This window comes from Triplophysa rosa, linkage group LG1 (assembly GCF_024868665.1).
Source record: "Triplophysa rosa linkage group LG1, Trosa_1v2, whole genome shotgun sequence".
NCBI classification, from domain to species: domain Eukaryota; kingdom Metazoa; phylum Chordata; class Actinopteri; order Cypriniformes; family Nemacheilidae; genus Triplophysa; species Triplophysa rosa.
The window spans coordinates 29712064-29731166 of record NC_079890.1 but is presented as its reverse complement, the minus strand read 5'-3'; the positions used below and the strand labels follow the sequence as shown (position 1 = coordinate 29731166).

General features: G+C 40.0%; 1 protein-coding gene across 5 annotated transcripts; it reads left to right on the top strand.

Moving 5' to 3' along the window:
- Nucleotides 1-169: 169 nt before the first annotated feature.
- per1b (period circadian clock 1b) lies at nt 170-19048 on the top strand. 5 transcript variants are annotated; one of them, XM_057355115.1, is made up of 21 exons: nt 171-376; nt 768-868; nt 965-1003; nt 4911-5706; nt 5892-6145; nt 6255-6376; nt 7058-7259; nt 7592-7786; nt 7876-8061; nt 8164-8317; nt 8810-9053; nt 10682-10790; nt 10905-11046; nt 11485-11603; nt 14053-14199; nt 14399-14689; nt 14780-15561; nt 15661-15859; nt 16904-17096; nt 17302-17452; nt 17614-19048. In XM_057355115.1, the coding sequence occupies exons 4-21, from the start codon at nt 5321-5323 to the stop codon at nt 17929-17931; spliced, it is 4194 nt and encodes a 1397-aa protein (XP_057211098.1). In that variant the 5' UTR covers nt 171-376; nt 768-868; nt 965-1003; nt 4911-5320; the 3' UTR covers nt 17932-19048. The 5 variants fall into 5 exon arrangements, with proteins under 5 accessions (XP_057212729.1, XP_057213529.1, XP_057211098.1 ...); XM_057355908.1 differs by lacking the exon at nt 965-1003; XM_057356746.1 differs by lacking the exons at nt 768-868; nt 965-1003 and having other exon boundaries at nt 170-376; nt 10917-11046.
- The last annotated feature ends 55 nt before the right edge of the window (nt 19049-19103 follow it).

Below are 19103 nucleotides of genomic sequence, written 5' to 3'. Positions count from 1 at the left end.
GACAGCAGATCAACGTGTCTGGGCGCTCTAAGGACCAGCCAATCAGCAAACCCTTTGTCCTGAATGGGCGGGGTAAACCAATTGGATTCGCGTTCCACTGCGCGGACAGCCAATAGAATTCTTGAATACAAGAGCTCCGTACACTGGTCGTGAAGCACGTGTACTCGTGTGTGTTTGTGTCTGGAGGCATGGGGGGAACAAATCTGTAGGGCACAATAGCAGCCAGTGTGTCAGTGTTCTATAGACGCAGTACGTCGGTTTCAGATTCGGACAATTTAACAACACCAGGAATACGTTGATATTCTGTTCGGACATATTGAAAACTAAGGAATTGGTCCTTTCGTTTTAGAGAAAGAGGAGCATTGGGATTTAAGAGGTAAATTAAGCCCAGTAACTTTACTAACGTTAATCTGGAGGTTAACAGATCATTTAGATGCGTAGTCTTCTCGATCGAGTCATTTATAAATTAACATGCTCCTATCGTTTTCAGTCCGTGTCCGTGAAGAGTTATGTTTACTGCATATATTTACGTGGACTATGTAGCTTTAGTGAGCTGGTTGCGTTTTGTAAGGTAACGCCTCGTGTGGTGCACATTCACTCCGTAAACAACCATTCTCTTAAGTCTGATCGTGCATGTCTTATAATAAAAATGTTTTCGTTCAGAAAATGCGTGTAAGCCTGTATTCGTGGTTGTGCTGTTTGTCGTATGTAATAATCAGCCTTATTGAGCAAGTTTGTTTTTATTTTTTTGCTGCGTATGTTACTAGATTTGTCCAGATGCTGATGATTTAATTTAGTGCATTGACAAGCCGACATGATGAGGCGGCGTTTTCTGCGCGTCGCGTCACTGCAGTTCCTTTAAAAACAGGTGTACTCCGAATCAAATGCTATCTTTGTTTTTAGATATATTCCACTAAATCCACTCAGAACTCTGTGATTTACTTTAGTAAATTCTATTCTTCAGATTCTTTAAGATTGAGATGCAGATTATGATTCTTTAAAGGTATGACATCTTTTGTGTAAATGGTTTTATTTTAAGTGTTGTAAAGAATTGTCACGGTGATTGAAGTGTTGTGTACAGTATGCTATGGCAAATCGTAAGATGGGCAAGAAAAATCACGTACTTAATTTAAAGTCCCAGTGAAATTAAAAATGACAATTCTTATTTTTTCATGATATATTGCAGCGTTTATAGTAAATGGCTTATCAATGTGGGTCATTTTCTTTTTAAAATTCATGTACCCTCATAATCTTCAGTCAATTCAATTCAATTTTATTTATATAGCGCTTTTCACAATGTGCATTGTTCCAAAGCAGCTTTACAGGAGCAAATAAGAAAAACACAGAAAGGTAAAACACAGCACAGTGCATGGTGTTTATAGACCAAGCAAGATCATTCTAATAAATAATATCTAATAAATAAATGAATAAATAAATGCAGTCTCCCGGTGAGCATGCCAACACTGCACTGCTAAAACAGTTAAAATCTGAAAATGCATTTCTGACCTGAAATGACGATCCATCTCAAATGACCTAAATTAGATGGCTTGGACGGAGCATCCGTTTACTCCTCCCCTTCAACTGTCAGTCTGCTGCCAGTTTCATCAATTCGCAGGGAAAACGCAAGCCACGCCCACTTATTTTCTGCTTTGAAATTCCTTTTCACTCGAAAATGTTAGGGAAGTAAAACGATCACAACTTCCGGTTCACGGGGACTTTAAGTGTTGTCGTAAACCTGTTATTCCCAGTCTTTTCATATAGATGTTGGTCTGTTATTTTGCTCGGTTATTTACCTTTGGCGAAAATACAACAGAAATGTATAAAAACAATGCAGAGATATGATTTTAACGAAGTATGCATATTGACTAAGACAGTGTTAGTGTGAACCAATGTCACAAAATTCACTTATTTGACTTTTTTCAGTGCTGTGCTACATTGCGTCTGTAGTGTATTTTATTTTGCAGACTGTATTACAGGTGAAACATGTTAATGTGACAAACACTTTAATATTATTTTAAATTGGCTAAGTTACAATTTAAGAAGTAAACTGCACTAAAAAATAATGTAGATTTTACACGCTAAGAAAAAAATAGTACTAAAATAACAGACCTATAGAGAATGTGAAGCTGACTGACTCCCTACACAGCATTGAACGCACTAGCAGCGATCCTCCCAAGATGGCGCAACATTCAACGCAGCTTGACGTCGATTAACAAGCTCTATATAGGGAAAGTGTTCCGTTTTAGATTTGTCAAAGATAAGACGTAAATAAAATGCTTATTTTTTTAGTTTTGGAGAATACACTAAACGTGAAAAACATGTTGAAAGTATTCAGCAGTACTGTAGCACCTCAGATCAGTTCTCCGTTGTAAAGGCCGATTTACAATCGACACTATGCGATAATACAATTCGAATGGCCTACGAACTTTGCTTTCAAATTCGTGGTCACACTAGACTTTTCGTTCCATTGACTTCCATTTATACACATGCAAATGTGTCAGACCGGAAACGCAAGCCCATTCGAAGATATTCCACATTACGCTGCATAGCAAAGTTTGAGTTTGGTCAACTCTGACCTGCACCGTCCTAACAAATTTTGCATGCTTAAAGTCTAGTGACGTGGGATAAGAGGGAAACGATGTAATTACTAACTAGCTGTGTAACTAGTAATGTAACTAGTTTGTTTCCCCTTTTCTGTGCTCGTCTTTCACAGGGACCATCAAGTTACATACATATTGTTAAATTGGCATTTGTATTTACTAAAGAAAAGCTTGATGTATGCTGTTATGTTTAAAAGGAAACACTTCATCAGGCAAATTATACAATTTTATTAAAATAGAAAAATAGTAGTAGTCTGAATGGCTCAAAAGGAAAATCAAATATCAGTGAAAGACATTATTTTAATTAACGTGTATGATACCCAAACATTTGTGTTGCATTGGTAGGAAACATATCTTATTTGGGTGACTTGTAATGTCTCTTTAAAAATGTCATTGTCATATTGTTTATTTTGCACCTTTCTCATATAGTTAACTTGGGCAAAAATATATACTAATAAATCCCCATTTGGACTCGAAAATATAAAGTTTCATGCTCCTTTTTAGGTCAATTTTAATCTCTCTCTCTTTGGACTGTATTTATCCATTCCGTTTTGGGGTTTTGAATTCCTTAAATAAACAAAGTTCATTATTTGACATCTGCTTGGCATTTATAATTATAATTAGGGATGCACCGATAAGGATATTTTTTTCGATGATTTATCATGCATCCTTAATTAGAATAGTTTTCTGGAACTTTACGTAGTTTGGGCAATGGTAAAAAAGGTTACATTTGATTCTGTTGCAGAGAACTGAATGGAGAGTAATTATTATTAATTATGGGAACACCCCATAAGACATGATTCAATTTGAGCACTGACTTGACTTTTTAATTATGGTGTTCCGCCAAAGATGATTTGAACCATTAAGAAATGTACTCTTTTTTCGAAATACTATAACAGATTTTAATTTGATTGTATCAGTTGTGTAAAGATGTGTAAAAAGTGGATTTGAGCCAGATATACGTTCAGCGTCTTACTCGAGACAAAAAAAAATGAATTTACGTAGACAGACAACTAGGGCTATCACAATTATGAAATTTGGCTGATGATTAATTGTCTGATAAATAATTGCGATTATGGTGAGTAATTGTCTGTTTAAAGGCTTTGACAATTATAACTAGTTACAATTAATTTATTCAATGAATGAACTAGATACATAAAGAAATGTGAAAATTCTGGAAATAACTAGTAACATTCCCTATAGAGTGACCTTAATGGAAAAGACTGTCTTAATAGAATAGAAAAAAAATGAGATATGAGGATGATGTCTTCTTGCTGTATAGATGCAGCAAATCTGGAATCACTTTAAAAAAACTCAAAACAAAAAATACAAATCTGATACAACTCAAATGATGAAGAAAAGTCATTCGAACGTAACCTCGAGTGCAGATCAAGGACGGTTGATGTAGAATGCTGCAGACCACTCAATTTTCAATGTATTTACAATAATTCGCTAGTTGCACAAGATGGCGCCGGTTAGCTTTTGGGACGCCAGAGTAGTTTCCGGTCGTATAACACTGTATGGGAAAAGGAGGATTTGGGTGTCTTTTAGATTAAAAGAAGAAAGTAATTTATAACCGATATGACAGATCCTCTTTAAATTGCTGAGCACTTTGTTAAGCCAAAACAACTCGATAGTGTTATACGACCAGAAATTAGTCTGCGGACTCTGCCATCAGAAAAGCTCACCGGCGCCATCTTGTGCAACTAGCCCATTGCAGTTATCTGAAATAATTGCAATTATGTCAAATAATCGCGATGAAACAAATATTTAATAATTGTGACAGCCCTACAGGTAACAAAAGATAAATAAACTTTTTGAACTTTTTCCAAGTCAATAAAAACAAGACACCACTGATGTATCTGTGTGTTTGATATTGCTTCCTGCGATTAGTAAACACAAAACTAAGAGTCAGCTGGCAGTTACTAAAGGTGGAGATGAGGAGAGTGGACATGTGGATACAGAATGTAGTCTTGGTTACAAAGGCGACCAGAAAAAGCCTCCGATATTAAACGTTCCAAATTGGACACTACTGAAGTGACATGTGAAGCACCCTTCTGTGTCTTTGATTTGTGTTGACCACATTTTTAAGACGATTTCATAAGATGTTAAAATTGCTGGTAGCAGTTTATGGGGTCAGAAAACAAAAAAAATCTGAATTAAGTAGCACTTCCTTTCGAAAAAGAACAGGCTGTACAGGGACATCAAACAATGTTATCCATTAGCCTTTATGGGACCCATTTAAGTTGAATTACCAGCAGTGTGGTTTGGACTGCTGCTCACCTTTCTTTTTGCTTATTTATGTTCCAGGTGTACACTGAGAGGAGATAGAGGGTGTTACAGAAGAGGAGTGGGCAGAAGCTTAATTTCTCTTTTACACTTTCTCCAACGCTCTGTCATCCTCCATCTGGCTCCATAGCAGAAGCCAAGTCTGTTTCATAACAACCAGTCCTGTGTGGTTTTCTGTGCAGTCGCAATGTATTTCAAATATTGAAGCGTTTACTGGAAAGGAAGCATTTGCCGAGGAGAAACCAAGACACAGTAACAATACGGTCAGACACGCAATCTTTTTGGAATAAATCAGTGATGAATAATTGCAATAAAATGATTTCCCATTGTAGTTCAAGCAGTCCAACATAGTGAACTTTTTTCGACTGTGATCAATCTATTGTTTGGTGATCCTCATCACCTAGGCAAGCACATAGTTTTACTGTATTATTATGAGTGATGACAACTCAGACTCCGCCCCCGGCAATGATACCAACAGCATAACGGGAGGGGTCGAGAGAGGGGCAGGACTTTTAAGTGGATCCTGCAGCATGAGTGGCGGCTCTCCGTCCTCAAATCCAGCGAGTAGCGGGACAGGATCATCTCCGGGTGGGGCGTTGGATTCCAAGGGATCCACGGGTGACCACAGAGGGATTCATTCTGACGATACGGATGCGCTGTCGAGTGGAAATGACTCTGGGGAGAGGGATAGCGAAGGAGGTATGGAGAGAGGGAACGGATCCAGAGGGAGACAATCAAACAGAAGTTATCAGAGTTCCTCCAGTCAGAACGGAAAGGATTCAGCCATGTGTCTGGAGACTACGGAGAGCAACAAGAGGTAGGAGATGCAATACATCAGTAAAAAGGACAGAAAGAGAATGTAAGAGCGAATGATGAATGAGTATGTGAGGTTTTGCCCTGAGATAATGGGCCACAGAATGTGAGGAAGGTGCAAGAAAAAGAAATGTTTATTTATTGCTGGGTAAATGTTTAAATTGACATCATCCTATTCCTGTTATTTAGCTCAAACTCCCAGAGCCCCTCTCCACCTAGCAGCTCTCTGGCATACAGCCTGTTGAGTGCCAGCTCTGAACAGGACCCGCCATCTACGAGCGGCTGCAGCAGCAACCAGTCTTTTCGCGTCCAAAGTCAGAAAGAGCTGATGAGAGCCCTGCATGAGCTAAAAATCCGTATGCCACCCGAGAGAAAGATGAAGGGTCGTTCCAGCACCCTCAACGCCCTCAAATACGCCCTCAACTGTGTCAAACAAGTCAAAGGTGAGAGACCGAACCGTGCTGGTTTATGTAGGTTTTATTTGTAGGTTAGTGCTGATTTTTTGTTCTGTGGAACATAAAAATACAACGATCTTCACTGATGTTTTTGTAGCCAATCAGGAGTATTATCACCAGTGGAATGTTGAGGAATGTCATGGCTGCAGTCTGGATCTCTCAACCTTTACCCTTGAAGAACTGGACAATATCACCTCGGAGTATACACTCAAAAATACAGTATGTTGACAGTAACATTTTTATACTTTATTGCACTTCTTTATTTTAACAATGTCCCTCCCCTTTAAACCACCTTCTGACTAGCAAAAACAACCTCAGCCTTTTGTTTCAATGGGAAAAACACAGTACAGAAACGGCACTCTTAAAGCCAACTCAAGAACTTTAATAATCAGGTGTAAATAGCTCAGTACGCCTTCGGAAAAGTGCAAAATGAATGGAAAAAATACAAAAAGAAGCACACACACCACACAACAATGAAATAAAAAAATGCAGGATTGAGACCACTGTTTTTACCGGAAACAATTTGAAGGGTGAAAATGATAACATTAAGTGATTTTAGGATATAACCTTTTCCAAAGTAAGGTGCAAGCTCATCTAAATATGACATGTACTTGAGGTTTGGTGGCCATACTTTTGATATTGTACTGCAGTCAACGTGAGCTAAGATGTTCAGATAGAGACCAAGGCATAAATAAAAGCAAAGCAAAACAATGACAACGTAGTGGACAGTAATGCGCACATCTCTCAAACTGGAAATCATGGCATCCTACTGATAGAGAAACCCAGTACAACCTTGATCTAAAGTACTTGTTTAGAAAACATTTGACCCATTTTGTTTATATATAGTTCAGTCACAAATGTCAGAAGTCATCACTTCCTCTCTGTCTCTCGCCTACACAGGACACGTTCTCTATGGCAGTGTCGTTCCTGTCAGGGAAGGTGGTGTACATCTCACTGCAGGGTTCATCTCTTCTGCGCAGTAAGCCGGAGAATCTACACGGGGTGTTGTTTTCTGAGCTTCTGGCCCCTCAGGATGTGAGCACCTTCTACAGCAGCACCGCACCCTGCAGATTACCTCCATGGGCCTCCTGCATCGGATCTGGTGTGTTTGTGTGTGGTGTACCCCCTGTTCGCAAAGCACATTACTTTCAGTGGAGCGCAAATGTGGTTCCGTGTCCTCAGTTACTCAGTTTACCGTCAATGCATACATATGTATGTGGAATGCATTGGCAAGTAGACATTTTGTTCATTCAGACTGACTTCCAGTAATGTATTTGTTAAATGAGGATGCTTTTTGATATAACAAAGCATTTAGGTATGATTTGTATTTGGATGATAAGCATTTCATGTCTTGTAAGATATGTTACTTGGCCGTGCAGTACAAATGAAGGCTTAGACAGGAAAACTAAATTCTCTCTTTTTGTTTAACTGCAGCCTCTCCACCAGTGGACTGCACCCAGGAGAAGTCCATGTTTTGTCGCATCAGTGGAGATACTTCCTCCAGTGGCGAAATGAGGTACTACCCGTTTAGACTGACACCCTACCTGCTTACGCTACGAGACTCCGACGCGGCCTACCCCCAACCTTGCTGTCTGCTCATCGCAGAGAGAGTGCATTCAGGATATGAGGGTACATGTTGCCTTTGTGTCTATAAAGCACATTTTGTTTCTCTCTTCTTCACACTGTCCTTTTTAACATGGTTATCTTCCGTCCCCCAGCCCCTCGCATTCCTCTGGATAAGAGGATATTCACTACTAGTCACACTCCGAGCTGTGTTTTTCAAGAGGTGGATGAGCGGGCAGTTCCTCTGTTAGGATACCTGCCTCAAGACCTGGTGGGAACTCCAGTCCTGCTCAGCATCCATCCAGATGACAGACCTGTTATGGTGGCCATCCATAAAAAGAGTGAGTCGGTTCCCTCATCCTATCTCAATCTTTTGTCCCAAGTCTTTTTTAATTACAGTGTTTTTAATGCAATATATTTACAGGATTCCCTTTGTTTTTCAGTTCTTCAGTTTGCAGGGCAACCGTTCGACCATTCTCCTTTGAGGATGTGCGCCCGTAACGGAGAGTATCTGACCATAGACACCTCTTGGTCCTCATTCATTAACCCATGGAGCAGGAAAGTGGCCTTCATAGTCGGGCGCCACAAAGTCCGAACGTAAGAGCACATTCATGCAAGCAGAAACCAAAATGAATATTTGGTGTAGGCAGGTGATTTAGGTAAAAAAATCTTATTAGCCATGAACCTTAATGGTTAATTTAACCATCCTATTAAAGGAATAGTTTACTTAAGAATTATTATAAAATGTGGCAAGGATGTTTTAATTAAAGAATGCTAAAAAATTCTGTCAACACAAAAACACATGCATAAACACATGACTGTCAAACTCACATTAACAAACACATGCTCTGTCATCTGGACAGACATGCACAGATTTCCCATGACTCGTGGCGCTTTGTGCTGCTATTATATCACTGCTCACCCATTTTCGTGTAATACACGCATAAACACATGTAAACAAACAAACAAAACATGTCCTTAATTTCAGGCAGTATTTATTCAGATACACAGATCATACAAACAAACCCGAACACGATTAACATATTAGAAAAACATACATCTTTCTCAAAAACATCTGTTATGCCTCAGGTCTCTGCTGAACGAGGATGTCTTCACACAGCCGAGGGATCTGGAGGAGCGGGCCGTGTCCCCGGACGTCGCTCAGCTCAGTGAGCAAATCCACAGGCTCCTGGTGCAGCCCGTCCACAGCGGCAGCTCTCAGGGCTATGGCAGCCTGGCCAGCAATGGATCCCATGAGCTCCAGCCCAGTGCAGCCTCGTCTTCAGAAAGCAGCGGACCGGGGGTGGAGGACCTGTCAAAGCCACATAAACCTGTAAGTGCTTAGAGATGTGCAGACGTGCTTTTTTAATACAAGAAACCCATTGTGTTTTTTCTTTATAATCCAAGCGTCTCGGCAATATTCATTCTTAGAGTATAGTGTAGAAAAGGCATCAAAGTAGCTGATATTTGCTCCAACTGTCATGGAGCTTAAACGATGCAGAAGAATGATTTCCTTCAGATGAATGAAACGTCGAGTTCAAGACTGGGCCCAATGCCATATGACTTCCACAAAAATATATTTTATGTTGTCTAAAACTAAATACTGTATGATTGTTGCTATGATTTATTTTATGATCTAGAGTTTTAACTAGTGAGTTAGTAAGGTGTTTGAGAAATGACTAAGAACACTCATAGAAATACTGTATGTACAAACCCGATTCCAAAAAAGTTGGGACACTGTACAAATTGTGAATAAAAAAGGAATGCAATAATTTACGAATCTCATAAACTTATATTTTATTCACAATAGAATATAGATAACATATCAAATGTTGAAAGTGAGACATTTTGAAATGTCATGCCAAATATTGGCTCATTTTGGATTTCATGAGAGCTACACATTCCAAAAAAGTTGGGACAGGTAGCAATAAGAGGCCGGAAAAGTTAAATGTACATATAAGGAACAGCTGGAGGACCAATTTGCAACTTATTAGGTCAATTGGCAACATGATTGGGTATAAAAAGAGCCTCTCAGAGTGGCAGTGTCTCTCAGAAGTCAAGATGGGCAGAGGATCACCAATTCCCCCAATGCTGCGGCGAAAAATAGTGGAGCAATATCAGAAAGGAGTTTCTCAGAGAAAAATTGCAAAGAGTTTGAAGTTATCATCATCTACAGTGCATAATATCATCCAAAGATTCAGAGAATCTGGAACAATCTCTGTGCGTAAGGGTCAAGGCCGGAAAACCATACTGGATGCCCGTGATCTTCGGGCCCTTAGACGGCACTGCATCACATACAGGAATGCTACTGTAATGGAAATCACAACATGGGCTCAGGAATACTTCCAGAAAACATTGTCGGTGAACACAATCCACCGTGCCATTCGCCGTTGCCGGCTAAAACTCTATAGGTCAAAAAAGAAGCCATATCTAAACATGATCCAGAAGCGCAGGCGTTTTCTCTGGGCCAAGGCTCATTTAAAACGGACTGTGGCAAAGTGGAAAACTGTTCTGTGGTCAGACGAATCAAAATATGAAGTTCTTTTTGGAAAACTGGGACGCCATGTCATCCGGACTAAAGAGGACAAGGACAACCCAAGTTGTTATCAGCGCTCAGTTCAGAAGCCTGCATCTCTGATGGTATGGGGTTGCATGACTTTTGCAGACTGTTATAAAAAGAAGAGGGGATGCCACACAGTGGTAAACATGGCCTTGTCCCAACTTTTTTGAGATGTGTTGATGCCATGAAATTTAAAATCAACTTATTTTTCCCTTAAAATGATACATTCTCTCAGTTTAAACATTTGATATGTCATCTATGTTGTATTCTGAATAAAATATTGAAATTTGAAACTTCCACATCATTGCATTCTGTTTTTATTCACAATTTGTACAGTGTCCCAACTTTTTTGGAATCGGGTTTGTATAACATGCATACTTGTCTTGCTACATTTTAAACAGATGACCTTCCAGCAAATCTGCAAAGATGTTCACATGGTGAAGACGAGCGGACAACAAGTGTTTATTGAATCCCGCAGTCGCCCTCCGCCTAAAAAGCTATCCATCACAGGTGAATACTCCACAAACACACAAGTAAACACTCCACATGCGCAAATTTTAGAGGAATAATAGTTCACGACCAACATCCTTTTTGATCATTTTTTTCTCTGTGGATGATAAACAGGTGTTTTTGCAGACCCAGTCAGCAGTCTTGGTCCTGGTGCTGCTCCACCCTCAAAGATCTCCAGCCCCTCCCTCCTCGTGCAGAAAGAGCCACCCACTACTTTCTCCTACCAGCAAATCAACAGCCTGGACACCATTGTGAGGTGAATGCTTCTGATATTTAATGCACACATGGACTCCATTCGTTCATTCTCAAGATTTACATTGTTACATAATACAGCGATATTATGTCATGTGTGGAATTGAGGTGACGTATTTGTTCGAAATTGAGTGCAGTATTATATCAGTTGAGCTTTGATGGTACATGGAGTCGTGGACACATAAACCTTCTAATGATATGAGCTTTCCAGGTTTAGTTGAACCCAAGGTTGTACACACATATCAGTAAAGCACTATATATTTTCATCACAACGAGGGATCTTTGGGAATTAGGTATGTAATGAAATTTAACAGCTCCTGATTTGATAACTAGCATGAGGATGTACGTCTGTATGTACTGTATATGTTCTTGTGGTTGTAGGTGACCCAGAGGCACGTCAAAGATTCAGTGTTTAACCTGAACATTTGATTGGTTTTCTCAGGTATCTGGAGAGCTGTAACATCCCTAACACGGTAAAGAGGAAGTGTGGCTCCTCCTCCTGCACTGCCTCCTCCACATCTGATGATGACAAACAGCAGGACGGTTCAGGCAATGCTAAAGGTGGATACACTCAATTGCTATAACAAATGCATTACTATATTAAATGTGTGTTGTATAAATGTGTGCATTGGTTAAAAGGTTAAAATAAAAACAGTATACTTGACAACGCTTCAGAAATGTAACAATGCAGACAATGTTATGCTAACAATGTTACAAAAACAATTTGTATCTTACCTACAGTCTAGATTACCAAAAGAGTAGGGCTGAAAGATATATAAAAAAATTACTAAGATTTTGCAAATGTGCATGTTGTAATAGATTGCAAATAATTGAATGATTTTGATGTATAGTCAAAGTTTTAGGTTAATGCAGAAAGTGGTGAAACTGAAAAAGTGATGCTTGCTTTTTCCAGAAAGAATGTGAAGGATGTCAGTTTTGTAATTTTTTAATATGATTTTGATTTTACACATTTTAAGCATTAACATCGTGGCATATTGCTTATCACATTATTTAGCACATTATCACATTTTTCTTTAAAGGGGTCATGAACTGCCTTTTAGTATTTTGTATTTTTCTCTGTGGTCCACTATTAGCGTTAGAAAGGTTTTTACCTAAAAAAAATAACAATAATTAGTCATTAATAGGCTATTTTCTACCATGCCTTGATCTGTTTTCCAAAATGCTTGGTTTCAATTAAAGCTTTTTGGAACAACAAGTTTTAAGTTCTGAAACTTGCAGGATATTTTAATAGTATTAGGAAAATTTGAATTCTCAGTTCATGACCCCTTTTGTATAGTTTAGTGCAGCCCTAATAAAGAGGGGAAAATGCAGAAAGTAAATATTTTAGAGGCATAGTTAAAGGTAAAGCCTTTGTATGAAACGCTACACAAGTTATCTTTTTATAGTTTTGTGATAACATGCACCTGTGAATGTGTATTAAGGCAGCAAACAGAGTACATTTTTATTTCACATTGTTCTAATGCAAACTACAGGAACTTAGCGATATTTCAGGCAAAATTCTAAATTTCCCCATGTTTTACTCACCCTCAAAGCATCCTAAACGAATATGATTTTCTTCTGGAAGAACAATGCAGACGTTGTTATTATCCCAAATATCATCCCAATCCCAAGTATCTAGCTTCCGTTATCCCTCGGGCTGCCCATGCACTGATGCTTGCTTTCGTAAATTCCGGTGACGAACGCGGCATTTTTCGTTTTGAGCCAATAGGATGTTGCTCCTATATGCGGGAGCATTTGTTGCTGTCATTTGCTGGAAATCAAGCATCAGTGCGCGCGCAGCCCGAGGGATAACGGCAGCTAGACATTAACGTTAATAGCGCTGTCAACATGGATATTTGTCTTACACAAATGCATCGATTCGCATCACAAGACCTTTGTTAAGACCACAGAGCCATGTCGAGCCGTTCTTTGATCGATGGATGTACTTTTTGGACCTTCAAAAAGTCAACTACCATCCACTCCCATTCTACCGCTTGAAAGTAAAATGATACTTGGGATTATAACAGGGACTGCATTGTTCTTCCAGAAGAAAATCATATTCGTTTAGGATGCCTTGAGGGTGAGTAAAACATGGGAAATTTTGATTCAGTAGTGAAATATCCCTTTAAGGATTCCTATCAGAATGTGTCGCAGATATAATGATTTGCAAAAGATAATATGTGACTCTGGACCACAAAACAAGTCACAAGTCGCACGGGTATATTTGTAGCAATAGCCAACCGTATCAAATTTTCTTTTATGNGTACTTTTTGGACCTTCAAAAAGTCAACTACCATCCACTCCCATTCTACCGCTTGAAAGTAAAATGATACTTGGGATTATAACAGGGACTGCATTGTTCTTCCAGAAGAAAATCATATTCGTTTAGGATGCCTTGAGGGTGAGTAAAACATGGGAAATTTTGATTCAGTAGTGAAATATCCCTTTAAGGATTCCTATCAGAATGTGTCGCAGATATAATGATTTGCAAAAGATAATATGTGACTCTGGACCACAAAACAAGTCACAAGTCGCACGGGTATATTTGTAGCAATAGCCAACCGTATCAAATTTTCTTTTATGCCAAAAATCATTAGGGTATTAAGTAAAGGTCATGTTCCACAAAGATTTTTTTTCAGGTTCATCTACGCTCCACAACGTCATTACAGCGGTAAGCCAATAGAGAGCGTTAAAACAAACCTGTTTCTTTTTATTAACGGCCTGCGATTTTCTCAAGATTTTGATTTTTTTTGTACCCTCAGATTCCAGATATTCAAATAGTTATATCTCAGCCAAATACTGTCCTATCCTAACAAACCATACATCAATGGAAAACGTATTTGTTCAGCTTTCAAAATCTCAATTTTTACATATTTTTTATTTAAATTGACTGGTTTTGTGGTCCAGAGTCACATGTAAAAGTGATGTTTCGCTGTGGTACCTTTACATGTGAAAACTTCAAAAGTCATAAACATTGAATATGTGCACTGACAGATGCCCTAACTTGCAGGTCCATCTGTGTCTCTGGTAGAGGAGAGTGCTCTGTTGCCCCCACTGGCCCTTCACAGTAAGGCAGAGAGTGTTGCTTCTGTCACCTCGCAGTGCAGCTTCATCAGTACTATAGTCCACGTGGGGGATAAGAAGCCACCTGAGTCAGGTGCATAATTGTTTGTGCGTGTCTGTGTGTGTGCTTGTGTGTGTGTGTGTGAATGAAAAGGGAATATAGCAATAGAGCAGGGACAGATCACAAAACAAGGGACAGCGGTTTTAGAAATACTTTTCCATGCCAGTTCTAACAAGGAATTCTGTGATTCTCCTGTGTATCTCATTTCCACCTGTTGGTTGCCCTTTTACAGATATTGTAATGGAGGAAGCCCCTTCAACACCAAATGCTGCTCCTCCCACAACCACGCCCTTTCTGCCCCCTAGCCCTGCTCCTCAATCTGCAATGGATGGAGTGAGGTGGGGAGGTCTAGGAGGAGGAGGTAGTGGCGGAGGAGAAAAGTTAGGACTCACAAAAGAGGTGTTATCTGCTCACACACAGCAAGAGGAGCAGAACTTCATGTGTCGCTTTAGAGATCTGAGTAAGCTCAGAGTGTTTGACCTGACCTCGGCCGTCCGTCGGACACCCTCGCCCTTATCCAAAGGTGAGACCATTCATGTGAAAATCTGTAACACAAACACAGTACGTACCCAATTATTTTCATGTTCTCAATTTATGTCTTACTTGGTTTCAGGTGTGCGTTGTTCACGTGACTACCCAGCAGCCCGCGGTAGTAGCGGCCGTAGGCGAGGTCGGGGGGGAAAAAGGCTAAAGCATCAGGAATCTTCTGAGCAGAGTGTGTCTCAAAGCCGAGCAGGCCCACTACGAGGTCTCCCAGGGGTTCCCGCTTTGGGCAGACCCTCTAACTCCTCCATGCCCTTGGGTCCTGCACCCAGCTCCTCTTCGTGGCCTACTTCGGGGTCACAAGCCAGCATTCCTTCAGTCCCTTATCCACCCAGCGTCTTCCCACTATATCCCATCTACCCTCCTCTGTCCCATCCTGCCTCAGACCCCAACGTACAGATGGGCCTACGCTTCCCCCTTCAGAATTCGCAGATGGCTCCTCCCATGGTCCACCCTATGATGGCATTGGTACTGCCCAACTACATGTTCCCACAGCCCAATATGGGCATGCCTCAGCCCTTCTACTGCACAAACTCAGCGTTCCCTTTCCCAACTGCTAATACGGCACCAGCAACTGTACCAAACCCAGTCCCACGTGCCCACTCTCGCTCCAGCACCCCGCAATCTTACAGCCAGAGGGAGGCGGGGCCTGAGAGGGAAGGAGCGGAGTCACCATTATTTCAGTCCAGATGTTCTTCCCCCTTAAATCTGCTTCAGCTGGAGTTTGAGACATCAGTGCTGACTTCAGGCCAACCAGCCGCATCTCCAATGATGGGACAGGGAGGTGGTGCAGGAGGACAGGCCTCATCCAATCAGAGAGCTGCCACCGTGGACTCAAAAGAGAACGAGAATGTAAGACAAATGGACTGTTTCTTTAAATTGCCCTCTGATTGTTTTTGAAAGATTAGCACTGGTTATCAAGTATTTCTTAAAACCTTTGTTTTTTTTCAGGGTGAAGCAAACGAGTCGAATCAAGATGCCATGTCCACCTCCAGTGACCTGCTGGATCTGTTGCTGCAGGAGGATTCACGTTCGGGCACGGGTTCGGCTGCTTCGGGCTCTGGGTCATTAGGCACTGGCTCCTCTGGGTCAGGTTTAGGGTCCACTGGATCAGGATCCAATGGCTGCAGCTCTTCAGGAAGTGGAATTAGTAAGTGACAATTATTGCTTCACTTACAGTTAAAAGTGTCAATATGAAAATATCTAGTGAACCGCATTACGTTATGTGAAAGAATGTCATTCAGACCTTGACATAATGTTAACTTGTGAGTGTAATAAATAAAAAACTAAACATAATTTCCTCCATAATGCAATAAATAGCTGCATTATAAGGTCTGTTTAATAAAGACATTACTTGTGTTAAAGTCACCATGAAACGGAAGTTGCGATGACATATTTCCGAGTGCAACGGCTTCTGAAATTGGAAAAAAAAATGTAGGGCAGGGCTTTATTTTGCCCTTCCCATTTTGATTGGTTTGTTGTAAATTGGCCGTTGCTAACAAAATGGAGGCAGATTTGAATGCCAGTTTATAGTCTGTTGTGGAGGGGAGGGCTAAAAATGCCTGGCCATTGGACAGTCATTATAGTCCTACCCCTTATGTCATGTGGTGAAGAGTTGTTGTTGTTGAGAGGGGTAAGGGAGTTTAATGTTTTTGACAAGTGCAAATGAAAAAAAAATGGTGTGCACAGATAAATCATTTATAATAATTTTCCTTTTTGATTTCATGGTGACTTTAAGCCAGTGGTTCTCAAACTTTTTTGTTGTAAGGCCCCCTTTGTGTATAGTGCATTGTTTTGCTGCCCCCCAAATAAAGACTTCTAAACCAAAAACATATTCAGTTATACAATGCAGGAACATCAATTATTTTGGTTGGTGGTCTTATTTTTCATACAATTCATGATAAATTTCTATATTTCATAAAATGCCACAAAATATGTTCCCCCGGAGCCATCTTGGGGCCCCCAGTTTGATAACCACTACTTTAAGCATTTTGTAGAACTCTATATTATTGTCATATGGTTATAAATTGGTTGGAAGAGGGTTGGACTTGAAACCTTTCTCTAAAGCTTTTTTGAAACTTTACATATCAAAAAAGCATTATATACAAATGGATAACGTAATTTAAAAGTAATAGTAATTACAGTAGTCTAAAAAAGATTAATAATCTTTTGGTGGGGTTTCTTTTCCTAACAGGAAGCAGTCAGAGCAGCCATACAAGTAAATATTTTGGCAGCGTGGACTCGTCAGAGAACAGCCATTCCCACAAGCAGACAGCAGGGGGCGATGGAGAGGCACAGTTCATCAAATGTGTCCTTCAGGACCCTATCTGGCTCCTCATGGCCAACACGGATGAAAAGACTATGATGACCTACCAGATGCCCATCAGGTTAATGTTAACACTGTACAGTTTACACTACCTCACCATTACTGGTCATTCAATAGACATACACAGAAGTCGCTAATCACAAAAGTAATTAAAAGAAAGCTGATTTGTTGGTAACATCCCGTAAACATGCACTACACACCCACAGTGATTGAAGTTGTTGCTGTAGTACTAAATTGACCTGGTGAATATGTTTTGTGTGTAACAGAGACAGAGACACTGTGTTAAAAGAGGACCGTGCCGCCTTAAGAGCTATGCAGAAACAACAGCCTCGCTTCACTGAAGAACAGAAAAGCGAGTTGAGTCAGGTTCACCCATGGATTCGCACTGGACGCCTGCCTCGTGCCATCAACATCTCTGTGAGTTTACATCTCCCAAACTGACTGCTAGTCCTGCAATAAATCCCTTAGCTAAGCATACGTCGCATTTAAATATTCCTCAATATTGTGCTTGTTTGATACGAGTGATTTGTATATTGAGCGGCAAGGTCATTTTTTAACATGATGATTATGTTTCTCAGGCTTGTGAGGGCTGTAGGTCCTCTCCTATGGTCCCCTCTACTGCTCCCTTTGACGTAGAGATCCATGAGATGGAGTTTTGCAGTGTTTTGGAAGTGACCGAAGAGGGCGCCACTGCTGAGAAGCAAATCCAAGCAGACTCAGCCATGGACAAGAGTGAGGCTGAGGAAGAAGAATCATACAAGAAAAAAGAGGTTGAGAATGGATGGACTATTATGCCAGCACAAGTAAATGACCAAGAAATGATGATAGAAGAACAGGAAGTGACCTCACAGACCGAGGAGAAAATCGGTGCCTCTCTTACAGAGATGACACACTAAGACTGTAGTCACAAATCATCAGCGGGATACGTTACTCAAATCCTCGACTGATCACATCATCTGTATACACGGTAAATTATACGGTTGTATTTATAATTTACTGGTTGTATTTATTTATGTAGATGAACGCAACTATAAATATAAAGCCAAGAAGGCTGACAGACAATGAATGTAAAGCAGAATATTTGCTTTATTAAAAGACTGTGATATCACAACTCTGGCTTACACCAGGGAGATTTCGGTTGTGCAGAAAGGCTGTGATCTGTTTGTTTTTTAGTGATTTTGCGGGTAACAAGGTGTGCATAGCTTTAGGCTACTCTGGATATGACAATGTTCAGACGGTACTGGTCATTTCCAGTTCTAGTATCCTACATGAACACAATTCCGTGGTGCGCTCTAAAACCGTTTCAAAATTTAAGGCTTCTAATGTTAAGGTGTTGTAATAACGAAGCATGACCTTAGACAGGAGAACAGATTCACTGCCTCCGAGGACATTTTGTTTCTCCTCTTGTGCTTTTGACGTTTCCCAAATGTCATGAAAATGTTCTTATTTTTTACAGAAATATATATATATACAAGCTGGTCAAATTCGACCAAATTCACAAACACAATTTTTTTTAGTTCTGTTTTTTATACATTATGTGCTGTGTGTAATTGTTACAAACTTTGATGAAATGTGTAAAATAAATATTGCATCACCACAGAGAGCCAGTCAAGACATCGGTCTGCTACAGGTTATTATTGCCACCGGCTTCAATTTCGACTTTTGGTTATTCGCACTACCGTAACCATGGCAATGGTTCCAAAGAGTATCTGTGGCGAAAGGCATCCTTTCAGATTAGCATTTAGAGAAGCAAAGCTTTAGATGACACAAAAAAGAAAGCTGATGTATGTAGCTGGGTCTAAGCCGTCAAAGAGGAAGAAAAAATCAAGGAAAAAGAGATGTTTGAAGAAAATTGTGTTGGTAAGCACACATTTGGACACATTTTCCTTGTTTTTCCGATCAGTCTTTTCTCTGTCAGTTTCAGTCATGTGCTCTTTGGGTTCATGTCGTTTGTAAGTATTTTGTGTATTTCTTTATATATAAAAATGAATAAAAATATAATGGTTTACACTGTTGTGGTGTGTGGATATTCCATGAATCAATGTTAAAATAGGAATTGTATATACAG

Coding starts and splice junctions, on each gene's coding strand:
- per1b (XM_057354334.1), top strand. CDS start 5,321: ATGAGTGATGACAACTCAGACTCCGCCCCCGGCAATGATACCAACAGC. Junction 11,047..11,484: donor AGCCTGGACACCATTGTGAG/GTGAATGCTTCT, acceptor TGGTTTTCTCAG/GTATCTGGAGAGCTGTAACA. Junction 17,453..17,613: donor CTCGTGCCATCAACATCTCT/GTGAGTTTACAT, acceptor TATGTTTCTCAG/GCTTGTGAGGGCTGTAGGTC.